General features: G+C 47.3%; 5 protein-coding genes across 5 annotated transcripts; 4 read left to right on the top strand and 1 right to left on the bottom strand.

Moving 5' to 3' along the window:
- Nucleotides 1-905: 905 nt before the first annotated feature.
- Nucleotides 906-1,157, top strand: GLOTRDRAFT_14673 (uncharacterized protein; the record flags this gene model as incomplete). The annotated part of the gene is made up of 1 exon (XM_007868974.1): nucleotides 906-1,157. A coding segment is annotated over one exon (252 nt), but the record flags the coding sequence as incomplete, so codon positions are not given.
- A 240-nt stretch (nucleotides 1,158-1,397) lies between these two features.
- On the top strand, nucleotides 1,398-1,868 carry GLOTRDRAFT_94484 (uncharacterized protein; the record flags this gene model as incomplete). The annotated part of the gene is made up of 1 exon (XM_007869259.1): nucleotides 1,398-1,868. One exon carries the CDS (start codon nucleotides 1,398-1,400, stop codon nucleotides 1,866-1,868), a length of 471 nt encoding a protein of 156 aa, XP_007867450.1.
- A 1,635-nt stretch (nucleotides 1,869-3,503) lies between these two features.
- On the bottom strand, nucleotides 3,504-3,946 carry GLOTRDRAFT_26664 (uncharacterized protein; the record flags this gene model as incomplete). Its single annotated transcript, XM_007868990.1, has 3 exons — nucleotides 3,504-3,602; nucleotides 3,658-3,792; nucleotides 3,857-3,946. Coding segments are annotated over 3 exons (324 nt in total), but the record flags the coding sequence as incomplete, so codon positions are not given.
- A 1,061-nt stretch (nucleotides 3,947-5,007) lies between these two features.
- Nucleotides 5,008-6,186, top strand: GLOTRDRAFT_130499 (uncharacterized protein; the record flags this gene model as incomplete). Its single annotated transcript, XM_007869258.1, has 4 exons — nucleotides 5,008-5,037; nucleotides 5,342-5,464; nucleotides 5,518-5,656; nucleotides 5,996-6,186. 4 exons carry the CDS (start codon nucleotides 5,008-5,010, stop codon nucleotides 6,184-6,186), a joined length of 483 nt encoding a protein of 160 aa, XP_007867449.1.
- Nucleotides 6,187-7,840: 1,654 nt separating this feature from the next.
- GLOTRDRAFT_94482 (uncharacterized protein) lies at nucleotides 7,841-10,528 on the top strand (the record flags this gene model as incomplete). Its single annotated transcript, XM_007869257.1, has 11 exons — nucleotides 7,841-7,980; nucleotides 8,023-8,290; nucleotides 8,345-8,511; nucleotides 8,565-8,670; nucleotides 9,114-9,133; nucleotides 9,187-9,300; nucleotides 9,329-9,449; nucleotides 9,500-9,850; nucleotides 9,878-10,092; nucleotides 10,137-10,150; nucleotides 10,251-10,528. 11 exons carry the CDS (start codon nucleotides 7,841-7,843, stop codon nucleotides 10,526-10,528), a joined length of 1,794 nt encoding a protein of 597 aa, XP_007867448.1.
- Nucleotides 10,529-15,515: the final 4,987 nt, after the last annotated feature.

Here is a 15,515-nt window from a genome sequence, read left to right as displayed (position 1 = left end):
GCAAGCTCAAGATGGTCCACCTCAGGACTTCAGACATGCCTGCGGATATCCTGACTAAATCCCTGCCTAGGCCGAAGGTCTTAGAAATGGTGAAGATGCTTGGATTGGGGAAGTGACCAGTCAGGGGGGAGTGTTGAGATCTGATGACTTGGTCACTCTTTGTTGACTGAGTGGCTCATGGAATGGCCTAGGCGCTTCTAGGCCGAGTTACCTTGTTGTGAGCCACTCCCTTTGTTGTGAGCCACTCCCTTTGTATTCCTTGTATTCCTTGTTATCCTTGTTCTTCTTTGTATTTCGATGTTCCCTTGTTCTGTCCTTGTTCTTTGATGCCCTTGTATTCTACAGTATATAAGGGCTCCCTAGGTCGCTCTGTGTCCCCCAGTCTTGACACAGTTTGACCTAGGTGAGTCTGCCACTTGTATTCCTTATGCCAGAATACAGTCTTGACACAGTTTGACCTAGCCCTTGGGTGTTGTCTGAAGCTAGTATCTTCCACTGCCAACAGGATCTCCATGCCGGAGATGCCGGGGCTGTCGTATTCAAGCCCAGCTGGGCTTCTGGTAGCTGTATAAGGTATTCGGAGAATAATGCATAAACACGTGCGGCCTAGTACACGGTAGTATTGGGTGAATAATGTAATAATACTACAGCATTGGCTGGATGAATACCCAGGAGTATGGGTCTTCGTCCAAAAGGTGAACGCTATCATGGCTGCCCATGACAGTATAATCTCAGCCCGTACAAAGCAAGTGCGAGATGCTAACAGGCGTCGGCGGCCTTCGCCATTCAAACTTAACAATCTTGTGTACCTCTCTACTCAGAATTTGAGGTTTCCGCAAGGATTATCCAGAAAATTGCTCCCCAAGTGGATGGGGCCATACAAAATTTCTAGGGACTTTGGCAATAACTCCTACTGGGTAGAATTGCCTCCCAACTTGAAGAGCCGTGGGATTCACGATGTATTCCATGCATCCCTGCTTTGTATTCACAAGCCTAACAATGACCGGCTTTTTCCTGGTCAGTCTGATGCCCAGTTCATCATCACTGATGAAGAGGCTGCCAGAGACTTGGAGTGGGAAGTGAACCATATTCTTTGCCACAAGGGAAAGGTGCGATCATCTGTGTTTGAGATCGAGTGGAAATCGGGAGACAACACGTGGCTTCCATATTTGGAAGTGGCGCATTTAATGCCATTTAAGTCGTACCTAGATGCAGTAGGGGTGAATGACATTTGAAACCTCCCGGAGGGTACAGGTAAAGCCCCGGCTGACGACCCTCAGATATACCATGGAAAATTGGATCTACAGGGCCTGAGTATAAATTCTATGAGTTTCCTCCCTTCGTCAACCCCATCCACCAAACCACCACTCAATCACTCTTGTTCTCGCTCAACCACCATGGCTACTCCCCCTGCCCTCCACGACTTCCCGAGGATGATTCAGGACTTCAATGTGGGCCTAGTCACTTTCTGGGCAACCGACACTATTCTGGTCTCGTTCACCCACTCTCAGGTTGCTGCTTTCTGGTCCTTCCAGACCCTGCTCCACTCTTTCGATCTCCCTGACATCGTCACCAATCCCAGCGGCTACAGCACCTTTGCCTTGTATTATAATCAAAATCTCGGCAAGTCCCGCATGCCTGTGTTCGACCCTGAGACGGGTGATATCAAGGTTCTTGGACCCGATCTACCTCTATCTTATCTTATCGGGGACAAACCCCGTGGCACCATCGACCCCACCCTTATCCTCACTCCTGCTCAGTGCAACGGCAACTTCGAGCATGGACTCAACATGATTGACCAGCAAAATAAGACTCGTCGCATCATCAATCAAAAGCACTCTGAGTGCGAGGAAAACCACAAGCTTTGAGAGGCAGGTTTACAAGTACTGCTGGCACCCCGCGGACAGGTACAGTGTAAGCGAGCTCGAGCGTCGCACACTCAGGAGACGCCCGCAGATGAGGAACCTTCTGTGGCTTCCGCCTGGGGTATGGAGGACGTTTGGATGGGTGATTCGGCTGTTGAGGAAGAGTTGGCGGCTGGAGGTTCGGAATCGGTCCGGGAGGAGACCGGAGTGGAGGGCTTGAGGGCGGGTGATTTGGAGGGCAGTCAGCAAGCAGCTGGAGTTGATTTGCATGTGACCAGCATGATGCGAAGACTCAGGACAGGTACTGATGCATCAGGACAACCTCTAGGGGCTAGGACGAGCATATGGAGGGACAAAGGAGTCGTACTGTACATGGTATAGCAGTGGATGAGTGCTGAGCAACTGTGTTGGCAGCAGTTGGCAGCAGTTGGTAGTGGTGGTACTTGTTATTTATCTTTGGATGGTTGCAAAGTCATTCCTGTAGTATAAAATGTACGATGTAAAGTAAAGTAAAAACAAGTTTGATCTTCACCATCTCAGTGTATCAGAGTTACCATCTCAGTGGCCCTCGAAGGTGAAAAGCATTGAACTTAGTGATTTACAACCAATCCTAGCTTTGCCAATAGGCCTGACTCATCGATTGATTTATCTCTGCCGTCAAAATATTAGCTCCCACGAGTATTACATAGTGAAATAAAATTAACCAAGTCTCCCTAGCAATTTCTATCCCTGTGAGCATGATCCTACACTAGGTGTCAGCGCTTGCGACCTTTGTTTATTTTTGATTCTTCGGAGATAAATACTCGAGAGCTTCGATTCGTGTTTGTTTCAGGTGTCAAGGCTTTGTTTTATTTAAACGGAGGGATTCGTGCTGGCCATCAGCAAAAACGGAAAATAGATATAAGACCATATAATGTGTTATATCATATGCCACAATTGAAATCTTGCGATTAGTTTGCCAGGTCTTATTGGGAGACCATGTGGCTTTGCAATTACACTAATCTTCCACAATCCGTGACAAAACTCGCAAGCCTGACTGCCCTTGCAGCCCATATTACTTGAGAATGGCCCCAGTGACTTACTGGGAGACCATTAGTCTCCGCAATTCCTATGAGAGTTTTCAGCTGCAGTAAGAATGGTAGACATGGTCAATCAACATATTGCCTTATTGGGAGACCATTAGCATTCGCAACACCTACCTGGATCTTCAAAAAACATCATGTTGCTTCTGATTTTGCAACCAGTGGACATGATATCATGATTCACATGGCTTTCAGAAACTGAACAGGAACTCATAACATATCTGAGAAACAGACAAACTCCACAATGAAAACATGTCAAATGTGCAAAGCATAATATATAGCGTCGTAGACTTGTAGTAGTACATGGTTTGTTCTATTGTGCTACTGCATTCTCTTCACCTGAGCCAATGCGGGCGCGCTTCGCAGCACGTTGGGTTTTGAGGCGCTGTATAGCAGTCTTCAACTGGTTGACGGGTATGTTCGACAATGCAGATCAGCCGTCAAGAGGTGTCCCGAACAGTTCACTGTATAAATACACTTGAGCATCCAGCCATATGATAAGCTGGAAGGCAACTTACTGATCAAATTGCTTTATTATGTCCTCCTCCCCATCACCATCTTCGAATAATGTCAATATATTCCAGAAAAATGATTGGTAATTGAAGTCGTGGTCAAGCTGGTTCCATTCTTGGACATCTGACAATGCAAACCCAACCTAGGTACCGTCCTGCTTAGCATTAGATGGTAGAAAGAAGTGATAGCACTCGTACCTGTACAGCAATATATGCAATGATTCGAGGCGTGATGCTATTGACTCCCATAACCTTTGCGTTCCCGGCACGACCCTTCTTATACCCAGTGGGTCGAAGCGCTGATGCAGGGCCAACAAGTAAGTGCTTCGCGCACTGTATGATGCGAGGAGAGGTATCAGTACCCAGTAGCAATGTTAAGGTGATGAGTAGCACATACCCGTATCATGACGTGCCCTCCGAATAGACCATCCTCCAAGTTATTTTTGTCGTACTCTCGACCGTCTGGATATAGAAAGCGAGGGAACTGCCCCGCATTGACAGTTTTGTGCTGGGCCTTTACATTGGCATAGGTCCTAGATCCGCAGTAAGTTACAGTTTGACACGGGAGTGGTAGTATAAATGGTGCACGTGTCATTGGTGGGATACTCCAGCGGCGTCAACAGAGCAGCGGTCACCGGATAATTCCAGCCACGAATGATCTTCTCTGAGTACTTCGCCGGGATTGGAGGGATCAGAGACTGCGAGGTATCTAGAAGAAGGTAATCGACAATGCCGGTCTTAAAGCTACTCGTGTCATCCGAACGAGCACCATCGACTCCTCTGCTGACCTGTATCACGGCTATCATTGATCCTGTATGCTGGTACTGATGGACTCTGACCTCAGCACATACCCCACGACGCAGTACCCTCTCTTTGGCCAATGAAATCATCTGCATTTTGAAGTTAGGGATAGTGTTTACTAATATAAGCCAACTGCTACAGAGTCGCCTTTCCCTTTACCACGAGACGGACAAGTCAGCAACCCATGCACTGATCATTCACATGCAAAGACTCACTGCTCAGTCTCCTCGTGCTCATCAGTGCTGTCCCGGCCTGCTGCAAGTAGGCCATGTTGAACGATGGTCGAAACCTTCATGAATGGTTCCCCGGTACGTGCAAAGATACACCCATAGTCCAACATATCTTTATGCTTATCTTTACCCTCACCGTCTTCATCCGCATCAGATTCGGTGTCACTGTCCGCTGGCCTAGTAGAATGAATCAGTAACCATTCCAGTCAATACAGACCCGACAAACCTTCAGTGCTTCTCGTTCCAACCTAACAGCTGTGAAACAAGGGATGTAACGGCATCTTGAGCGGCAGGACTGAGATCGGTAACTGCTTGACTGCTCGCCGGGCTGGTAGGTGACATGGGGATGTTCGTATGGGGTGTTGTAGGCAAGTTATTTAATGCGAGTCCACTCGTGTCTTATATCCATGCCCATAGCCAACGAGCACCCTGCCCATCGCTAAGTAGCGACCAATTCAGTCTAGCAAAAGCTACGCGCGTCGGCCATTTTGCAATACCGTTGCCCTCCAAATTAACGATGGCCCATCACCCCAAGCTGACACTGGAGGTCAGTCATCCTTGGAGCTGCGTGATATGTTTTGCTGACGCGTACCATATGCAGAGTAATTGAGATCTACCAACGTAGTGTTTGTCCTGTTCTCTAAGACCACCATTACCCTTGTACAACCCCGATGCAACATACTATCATCCAGGCAATAGCACTGCTGACTATCTTGATGCTATTCATTTGCCATGGCTGCGGCCAAGGATATGATACTCAGGTGGGTCTGACAATACATGAGGGACGCTGCAAGCGAGTCCGATGTACCGACACTTTGCTTTCTGGCCTCGAGGATTGACTCGCGTCCAAGAAGGCCCAGAAGAAGCTGCGTATTGAGGAGAATACTTCTATACAACTTGGAGAGGATGTTATCAGTGGTGGAGAGTCCAACCAACCCGATTTTGAGCCTTGTGCTGACGGGAGCATTCCCGAGGTCCATTGTGATATCGCTGCAGTACCATACATGATTTGCTGATCCTGAACTAGGATATGTCGGACCCGATTAGCCCAGACGATGCTGAACCTCAGGTTCTCGGTCACGGTCAGAGGAAGAAACAGCCCACATGGAAGATTCTTGATCGCTTACCACAGGCTCCTGCTCCATTACCTCCTCCCGAGCCCTCAAGTGAGCCATGTGGCGATGACATGTCAATGGAATTGAATGATACGGCCATTGGCATCCAGCCTGGTGGCAGTTGGTTGATGAGGGTACTTCGTACTGGCACCAACATCTTCCGCATATTTCGTGAATATCATACCCTTCCATCCCACAATCCTGATGACACCATCTCACTCAATGATCTTTCCTATTCCATGGCTCGTGACCTGTCTGAAACTCCATTGGAAGACAGTACACCATCATCTCTGGCGGATAGCACTGCATGAAGTCCGCCGTATCCATTCTCCAATATGTCTATCTCCCGCACGATGGACTGGATGTGGAGTGGATCACACGTGAAGTCAGTCGAGGAGCTTGATAAACTTGTCGCCAATGTCATCCAAGCTCCAGACTTCTCCAAGAGTGACTTCTCGGGATTTGATGCAAAGCGCGAGACAGCGAAACTCGATGCTGCATTGTCGGACCCTGCACATGTCAAAGATGGCTGGCACAAGAGTGTGGTCGAGATCCCAGTCCCGGACGGTGATATGCACTGACACACAACAATCACCAAGGACCAAAAGGAATAAACCTAAACCCCGTGATATGGGTGAAGGTGGTCCGAGACAACTGAAGGGTATTTAATAGTTCGAGGGGGAAAGGAGGAGTAAGACGCCGTAGGGTAGTCCGTAGGAAGACCTAGAAAAATAAAAACAAAACCTTGATGCCTGAAACAAACACTAATGGACGCTCCGGAGTATTTATCTCCGAAAAGTCGCAAACAAAGTCGCAAACCACGGAACCGAGTGTAGGTTCGGGCCCACGGGAGTAGAAAACGCTAAAGGGACTTGTTTAATTTTTATTTCGCTATGTGAGACGCACCGGAGCTAATTGAATCGATGGCGGAGCTAATTCACTTGACGAGTCAGGCCTATTGGCAAAGCTAAGATCGGTTATAATTTGCTAAGTTCGACGCTTTCGAACTTCTCGGGTCGCTGAGATCGTAACACTAATTCTCTGAGATGGTGAAGTCGAAACTTGTTTTTCTGTACGCTACTTTGTACAATTTATACTACAGGAATGGCTTTGCGACCGTCCGGAGATAAATAACAAATAAACGCCGCTACCCACAGGATTGCTCAGCACTTGCCACCGCTATACCATGCACCATACGACTCTCTTGCGCTCCCACTTGCTCGTCCCAGCCCCTAGAGGTCGCCTCAACGTTCCGCCACCTGCCCTAAGCGGTCCCATCACTCCGCGCGATGCGCCGGTCACGTGCTAATTACCTCCGGCCGTTTGCTGACTGATGCTGACCTTATGGTGACTCGTATGCGTCCGCACCTTCGGTATCTTGACGGAAACGAGGGGGAGTGAGTGCTGGAGGGTGGGCATGAGGACGACGCCCCTTGATAGAAGTGTCCGCGGGTCCCGGAGCTAATGCAGTTAGAAGTCGCATTGGTTAAGTCACTCCGGAGCTTCGGCGCGCGGAGATAAATCGCTGAATGGGTCCGTGTACGCCTCGAGGATGCTAGGAAGTCCGGAGCTAAAACAGAGCAAGTCTTTAGAGCCCATAGAAGCCTAGAGGCGTGTGAGCGCTGTGTCGAATAAGCTCCGGGGGGCTTGTACGATGCGCTGAGTCCGCATTTTCGGGGGTCAGACAATCCTGAGGCTTATCAACGGCCAACGGGATAGATCCGATCAGGACCCCCCAATCGCATCATTTGAAGTCCCCAGACTCTACCATCGCTCTCTTACAGAGGTTATCAGAGCTGCATGGTCAGATGCGACCTCTTCCCATTTCCACTTTGTTCCCTTCAAGCAATTCTGGCAGTGTGAACCTTTACAAGTCGAAAGGATGCACGATGAACTATATACTAGCGATGCATTCAATGATGCGCATGGAGCGAGTGATTTCTGCTCTTATGCTTTGGTCAGACTCGACGCACCTCACAAACTTTGGGGACGCGTCTGCATGGCCAATTTATATGTTCTTTGGGAATGAAAGCAAATATTCAAGGTGCAAGCCCAACTCCGGAGCTTGTCACCACGTAGCATATATCCCGAAGGTTTGCGCATAGCCATGGCATGGCAGTCCCTTAACTGACGTGCTTTTCTCACAAGTTGCCAGATAATTTCCACGAGTTCTATCTATCATTGACAGGCGAAGGACCGCTGGCCGACGTGTTGACCCACTGTCGGCAGGAACTTATGCATGCAGTCTGGGAAATATTGCTGGATGATGATTTCATTTCTGCATACAAGCACAGCATCATCCTGACATGCGCTGATGGCATAAAAAGACGTGTCTATCCTCAGATTTTTACCTATTCTGCAGACTACTCCGAGAAGTGAGTATTGATGGCCTACTGAATCACTGATTCGATGATTAGGCTGACTCCGATTGCCAGGGTTCTGCTAGCTACATTCCGCAATTTCGGCTCATGTCCATGCCCACGTTGTAAGGTCCCAAAAGATAAGATATCGGACATTGGCATGCAGTGCGATGAAACACGGCATCAAAGAGATGCCCATATGGATGATTTCCCAGCACAACGGACTACAGAAAGAGCTCGCAACTTCATCTACAAGGACGGGCGAGGGGTGAAAAGTACTGCCGTCAAAGGGCTCCTTGCAAAGGAGTCGCTAGTCCCGACTATGGTGAGTGTATTGCCGTCTATATGGCCTTAATCATTCCTTATAAATTCCAAACAGAACGCGTTTTCAAAGAAGTTAGGGCCTTGCAGCTTCAACTTTTTTGACATGTTCGTAGTTGATTTGCTGCACGAGTTTGAGCACGGTGTCTGGAAAGCGGTCTTTACTCACTTGATACGTGTCCTTTATGCATGCAGGGGAGATACTATACAGCAATTCAATTACCGGTATATTTCCCGCTCTCATCCTCTGCAGCTGGAATGCACTCATACATTCACAGATATCGACAGATTCCAACGTTTGGGTGGTCTACAATCCGGCATTTCTCAAACAATGATTTGGCCCTGAAGAAGCTTGCAGCTCGGGACTTTGAAGATTATCTTCAGGTAAGGAGACTCATGCATGATGATTGACTAATTCTCATGCTGTTCTGTTTTTGAGTGCGCTATTCCAGTCTTCAAAGGTCTGCTACCAGAGCCGCATAACCAAACAGTCATGACACTTTTGTTTGTCCTGGCTGAGTGGCATGCTGGCACCAAGCTCTGGATGCATACCAATACAACACTTCAGTTTCTCCGAGCCTCCACATCATTCCTCAGTACCCAGCTTCAGTACTTTGTTAAGTACACTTGTAGCTGTTTCGATACAAAAAAGCTACCTCAAGAAGAAGCTGCCCGCGGTCGCCGCCAACACCGGGCAAGACGCTCTAACGTGTCCAGCCAAACATCACAGAGACCTGGTCCCAAATGCAAGACACTCAATCTCTCCACATACAAGCTGCATGCGCTTGGGGATTACCCAACTCAGATATAAATGTTTGGTACAACAGATTCCTATTCAACCCAAACTGTGAGTGTATTATTGCTGTAATCTGATGAACCCAGTGCTTATAATTCTGTCAGGGAGAGCTTGAGCATAGGCGAGTCAAGCGCTTCTACACCTGAACAAACAAGAACCGACCAGTTGGGCAGATGGCACGTTTACAGTGGCGGGAGGGGCATGTCTGCAAACACCAGGTACCTACTGCAATGGTTTTGTCTGCAGCGGGGTGGAGCACTTGCCATTCACGTCGCCCGAGGCGCATCATCAAATGTCGCACTCTCGGAACTTCCCTCTGTATTTACCGCACTGGTTGAGACAAAATCACTCTGATCCCACCACGAAGGTCTGTAACTGATATCTAGTATGATGTTGAAGATTGCTAATTCAGCGCAGGACTACCTACCAAAGCTCCAAGACCACATACTCGAGCATCTTGCGGATCCCAATACAGCTTCGGAAGGAGCTCGGTTCATGGATGCAGAGAGGGCGCAACTCCTCATACAAAACAATCGCCTATACCTACATAAGGTGCTCCGAGTGAACTACACGACGTACAACATCCGTCGTGGCCAAGATTCCTTGAATCCCCGGACCCATAGTGATATACTCATGTTGGCATCAGATGCGCACAAGGACGGTCATCATCCCTTTGCTTATGGCCACATCCTTGGCGTATTCCATGCTGATATCATAAATAATGTTCCTGGTACCATGCCGAATATCAAGACCTTCGAATTTCTCTTCGTGTGATGGTTCCGAATGGATCCTCAGTTACAAGGTGGTTTGAAGAAGCGCAGACTACACCAGCTTCAATTCCTGCCTGTGACGGATCCAAATGCATTTGGCTTCCTTGATCCAGATGAGGTCATTCGGGCGGCACACATAATCCCTGCTTTCGCCCATGGTCGCATTCCAATTACAGAAAGGTCAACAATTGCCCATCCTGATCGGGAGGAGGACGAATGGCAATATTACTACGTGAACATGTGTGTATCATACCGTTACTATTCTGTTGACTCTGACTAACCAGGCCGTATGCCGTAGGTTTGTCGATCGCGACATGTTCATGAGGTTTGCTGGCGGGGTGTTGGACACCACCAAGTCAACTTTCCTGATGATGGTGAGGATGGTCATGGTGCTACAGTTCCAGATGAGCGGCTGGATGTGGAAACAGCGAACAAAGTCAATCTTGAGCATGGTAGTGACTCGGGGAAAAGTAACTATGGCTATAACAAGAATCAGGAGGAAGTTGAAGGTGAGGATGGCGATGAGGATGCTAGTGAGGATGAGCTTGAGGATGGCGGTGGGGATGAAGAGGGCAGTGAAGTCGAAGAGATGGAGGAAGACAGGCTGCCGGTGGATCAGGATGACTCAGATGAAGTTCCGGATGAAGAGACCCAAGCAGGATATGCCCCACTGTAGCTATCTTGTTACCAGTCATATAGTACCTATAGCGGTGAATGTGACTCACAAGTCACTGTGCTTGGAAGTCTGTGCATGTGGTGGTCAACCATTCTTTCTCGTGTTCTTGACATTAGTCACAACGACTATCTGGTGCCTATTACGGGGGATGCACCTAGCTGGTATATGAATGGCCAATGATGCTAGAGTGTCTCCAATGGGTTATATAACGACGAACAAGATGGTGTATCTTAAACAGAATGATGAGGCCCTTGTAATGGCCTTATAATGTGCTACCAAGATTTCAGTCTCACGCCTGCGTGATTATATTTGGGCTGCAACTGGCTCTCTGATGCACTGATTCCACCGCCATATAAGTCATTGCAAATGACCGGATAGCCGGCAGCTCCATATAGGGACTACATGGGAGTACCTCAATATTCCTGTTTTGCTGATGGCCTCGAAGATGCTAGAAAGTCCAGAGTTAAAGTGATAAATCTTTTGGAAAAATCCTAGCGTAGGGGCATGTGAGTGCAATGTCAAATGGACTCCGGAAGAGGTGGGTAGGGACATTGAATTCGTGATTTCTGGGGTCAGACGATCCTTGAGGCTTATCAGTGCAGTGAAGCTAACTTTTGGAAGACCATTCCAAGACTGCAATACCAGCACATCTTCCCTTCCATTACCCAATTCATTGCAGATATTACCTAGTTTTGAGCTGCATATATTGGGGAGGAGGGTCATGGTTGACCCCAGTTCGACCTCAGGTTGGACTAAGTAGACATTGCTTGAACCTTGACCTGGCCCTCCAGTGAACCTGAGGGTTGGGTCAGTTCAGATGTCGACCTTGGTTCAGAGGGTCATGAACCAAACTTACCCCTTGAACTATCTTATTATCCTTCAGTCTACTCTGACTGCCTCCACTTATACCACTGGGTGTGTTTGCTTGTTTTCCATTAGTTTTTGGGTCTGCAATGTGTTAGTGCATATCACTGGTACAATTCTTTAGTCCAAGTTCTGGTGAGAAATCGACTTCGACTATGTTGGAAAAGCATGAAAACTCTGATCAGGCCTGACGAAGCCTGACAGCCTTATAAGGCATGATCATGCCTTATAAGGCTTTGCATTTGCCCTGATCATGCTCTCGTCAGGCCTTGTCACGCTCGATCTGGCATGAACAGCTGGGACCGCCTTCGCCTTTCACAGGTCCAGCTACTATTTACTTTGTTGTCATTTTCTATCACAGCAAGTTGCAAATTGATGGGCCTCCCCACAAAAAAAGTAGAATAGGATTATTCCTGAGCCGAGCTGATGGTGGGCCAACTCGGGACAGAATGAGACCTACTTAATCGAGTGAGATCACTCAATGTTCCCAATCTTCCAAGTAATGCATTGCCAACTCGGGCAACAAATCAACCAAACGTGGATTACGATCAGGCGGTACACCAATAATCCTATTCTACTTTTTTTGTGGGGAGGCCCATCGATCTGCAACTTGCTGAAATATGAATTGTATTCAGTATAGCAGTCTGACCGGCATCACCCATAAGCCTCCGTATGGGAGCGAGATGACATATATAGGGTGATTATGTGGCTTGTTCAGGAATGCGCGTTGGTGTAGTGGTGTACTTGCAGTGAATGTTTGTCACAGTGAAGTAACACGGTAGCATAGCGTTCGAATCCCGGTCAGAATAACATTGCCTGTGGTAAATAGAGTGGTTGTAGTTGAGTAGGGTATACATAGGCTCCGTAATCGACGTCAAAGTGCTAGTGAGGTAGTAATTGGGACTGAGGTGGTAGCACTAGTCTTTTCTTATTATATTTCACCACAAGCCTGATCAGGCCTTGTCAAGCTGATCAGGGCTTGTAAGGCTGATCACAACATATAATGAGTTTTTGAATCTAATCAGGGGGTCCCAAACCTGACAGTCTGATCACGCCTGGCTAGACCAGATCATTTATGATATGGCATTTTCGATTTTTCTGACATATTGGACATCAAGACAGTCAGGGAGGCTTTCATCACTGCCTGGGAGCAATCTCAGAATGAGAAGATGACACCACTTGGCATCCAGAAGATCTCAGCAGTGAAGCATAAGCTGGGTGATCCTTTCTTCTCTTTGCAGCAGCAGCAGCACCCTCAGGGCAGCAGCAGCAATATGCAAGATGGTAAGAAGTGCACTTATCACGGTAAGTAGTCAGGCAAGAAGCATCAAGGCATAATCACAATCACCACCATGCACATGATGTCCTTATTGCCTTGACCATCTCCCTTCCTCCTCTGACTATTGCTCATGTCCTCGACATTGCACCTAGTGGCAGCAAAATTTAGATGATCAAAAGGTCCTTCTGCTGCCCTTGATGGACACAAGTCACTACAATAAAAAGTGAATCAAGAAAGCCTTCAAACCCAAGAAGGACCTTGACATAAGTCCCACTGAAGAGGATATCAAGGTCTTGGATGCTCTTATTAGCCAGATTGACCTGGACCCGGACTCTCCTGGAATCAACCTTCGTACATCTGCTACACTGGGCAGGACCACATGGCCCTGAACACCCTAATCTCACCTGCATATCTTCCATCACCTGGGGGCAAGAAGCAATCATGCAGCCAGGTGGCCACAATACAAAGATCACCCATCCTAGGCCCAGGTGCTGTTCCCCGCTAGAACTTTTGTCAAATTCTAGCACCTGAGTCAGAGACTTGATAGACTCAGTAAGCATCATCATCTCATCTTGATGGTGGCTGAGTAGCCATTGTGGTCAACTGTAAAGTCCCCAGCTGGGAAGAGACTGTAGGGTAGTATGGCATGGGATCCATAAGCTTGCTGTCCCCAAAAGTATGAAGTCCACTGCCTGGTAATATTCCTCCAATGTGTAGAAATCTGTCAGTAACTTCTGGAGGTATACTAGCTGCAGCTGCAGTTACTGGGTGACCCCACTACCACGTTTGCTGGACTGTTCACAATTGGTTTGGAGAACACATCTCCCAGCTGATGGGATTCTTGATAGTCCTGAATAAAAAATGTCACACTCGAAAGTCTCAGAAACCCCAATTGCCAAATTAGAAAAGTACAAATCTCCTGTACTGGGTGCCAAATAGAATAATCCCTTTGAGACTAGGTGGCTGCAGGATATGGAATTCCCAACCAATCGGAGCCCAAGAAATTCCCTTTCATACAACCTTTTGCCCTTGCAAACTGTTTGGATGGGCTACAAAACATTTTCTAATTTCATCTCCAAAATGGTATACAATACAGAAACTTTTCTTATATGTTTCTACTGTGGCTATAAGTATATCATTTGTGTGGTTTACGCTGGGAATGAAATAGCAAATATATATTACAAGCTTCAAAATTGTCAATAAAGAATATCTTTTGTGTGCCCTAGAATCATTTACAAAAGCCAATCTTTCATGTATCCCTACGCAGCCAGACAAATCTGATAAGAAATTCATGTCATGGGGTCATATGTGCAAATCATAAATAAATCATATGAGCAGCACTTCAACAGTCTAATGTGCAAATGTAATGAGTGGATCTTCTTATGAAAATCAGATCACAAAATCCATGTGACCTTGCTGGAGATATGATGTGATGCTTGCAATAGCTCCTTCTTCCAGCGATACTACAGGCAGCCACACTAGGATATTCTAGTTAAACAGTGGGCACCCGACATCATGAGCTGCCTGGCATAAGTGTGCAAAAAAACAGGCCATTGTAGACAGACCTGGACTGAGTTGAGTTGCACCATCAATGGAAGGCAGGAAGACAACATACGAGGGCATATAGGCACAGCAAGAGAAACATGGGAGGACATAAAGAACCATTACCTAAAGAGTGTACATGATTAAGGCAAGAAGACTTGCAAAGAATGAGAACCTCCCTCACACACTTTATGTGCCTCACAATGACAATCAAGCCAGTAAAGTAGACATCGGTGCATGTGAGGGAGGAGGAGAGAGAGCGCCACATGCACCATGCCCAAAGGGAGTTAGTGGGGGGAGAGTGGAACTTGGTGAAGGAAGGGAGCAAAGGAGCGAAGGCAATGACCAACAAAGGAGCTGTTTTAAAAGTCTGATTGAACATACACATGATGTCTGATGTGATGTGACTGGTGATAAGCCTCAAGGATCATCTGACCCCTGAAATTGCAAAATTCACATCCCTATTCATGCCCTACAGAGTCTATTCAACATTGCACTCACACAGCCCTATGCTAGGAGTGGTTCAAAGTGTTTTCTGTATTTAACTCCAGACTTCCTAGCATCCTTGAGGCAAACATGGATCCCTGCGAAGCTTTAGTTCCAAGGTAATTATTGCCTGCCGCTCACTGACTGATGCTTGCCTCATGGTCATGGATTTACGTTGATATGCACTGACACACAACAATCACCAAGGACCAAAGGAAATAAACCTAAACCCCGTGATATGGGTGAAGGCTGTCCGAGACAACTGAGGGGTATTTTAATAGTTCGAGGGGGAAAGGAGGAGTAAGACGACATAGGGTAGTCCGTAGGAAGACCTGGAAAAATAAAACAAAACCTTGACACCTGAAACAAACACTAATGGACGCTCCGGAGTATTTATCTCTGAAACGGCGCAAGCAAAGTCGCAAACCATGGAACCGAGTGTAGGTTCGGGCTCACGGGAGTAGAAGACGCTAGAAAGAGTTGCTCAATTTTGTTTCGCTATGTGAACCTCACCGGAACTAGTTAAATCGATGGCGGAGATATTTCTCTGGACGAGTCAGGCCTATTGGCAAAGCTAGGATCGGTTATAAGTCGCTAAGTTCAACGCTTTCAAACTTCTCGGGTCGCTGAGATCGTAACGTTAATTCTCTGAGATGGTGAAGTCGAAAAACTTGTTTTTCTGTATGCTACTTTGTACAATTTATACTACGGGAATGGCTTTGCGACCGTCCGGAGATAAATAACAAATAAACGCCGCTACCCACAGGATTGCTCAGCACTTTCCTCCGCTATACCATACACCATACGACTCTCTTG

Source organism: Gloeophyllum trabeum (assembly GCF_000344685.1).
Source record: "Gloeophyllum trabeum ATCC 11539 unplaced genomic scaffold GLOTRscaffold_00009, whole genome shotgun sequence".
Taxonomy (NCBI): Eukaryota; Fungi; Basidiomycota; class Agaricomycetes; order Gloeophyllales; family Gloeophyllaceae; genus Gloeophyllum; species Gloeophyllum trabeum.
Note: the sequence above shows the minus strand (reverse complement) of the source record. Positions and strands in the feature narration are given on the sequence as shown.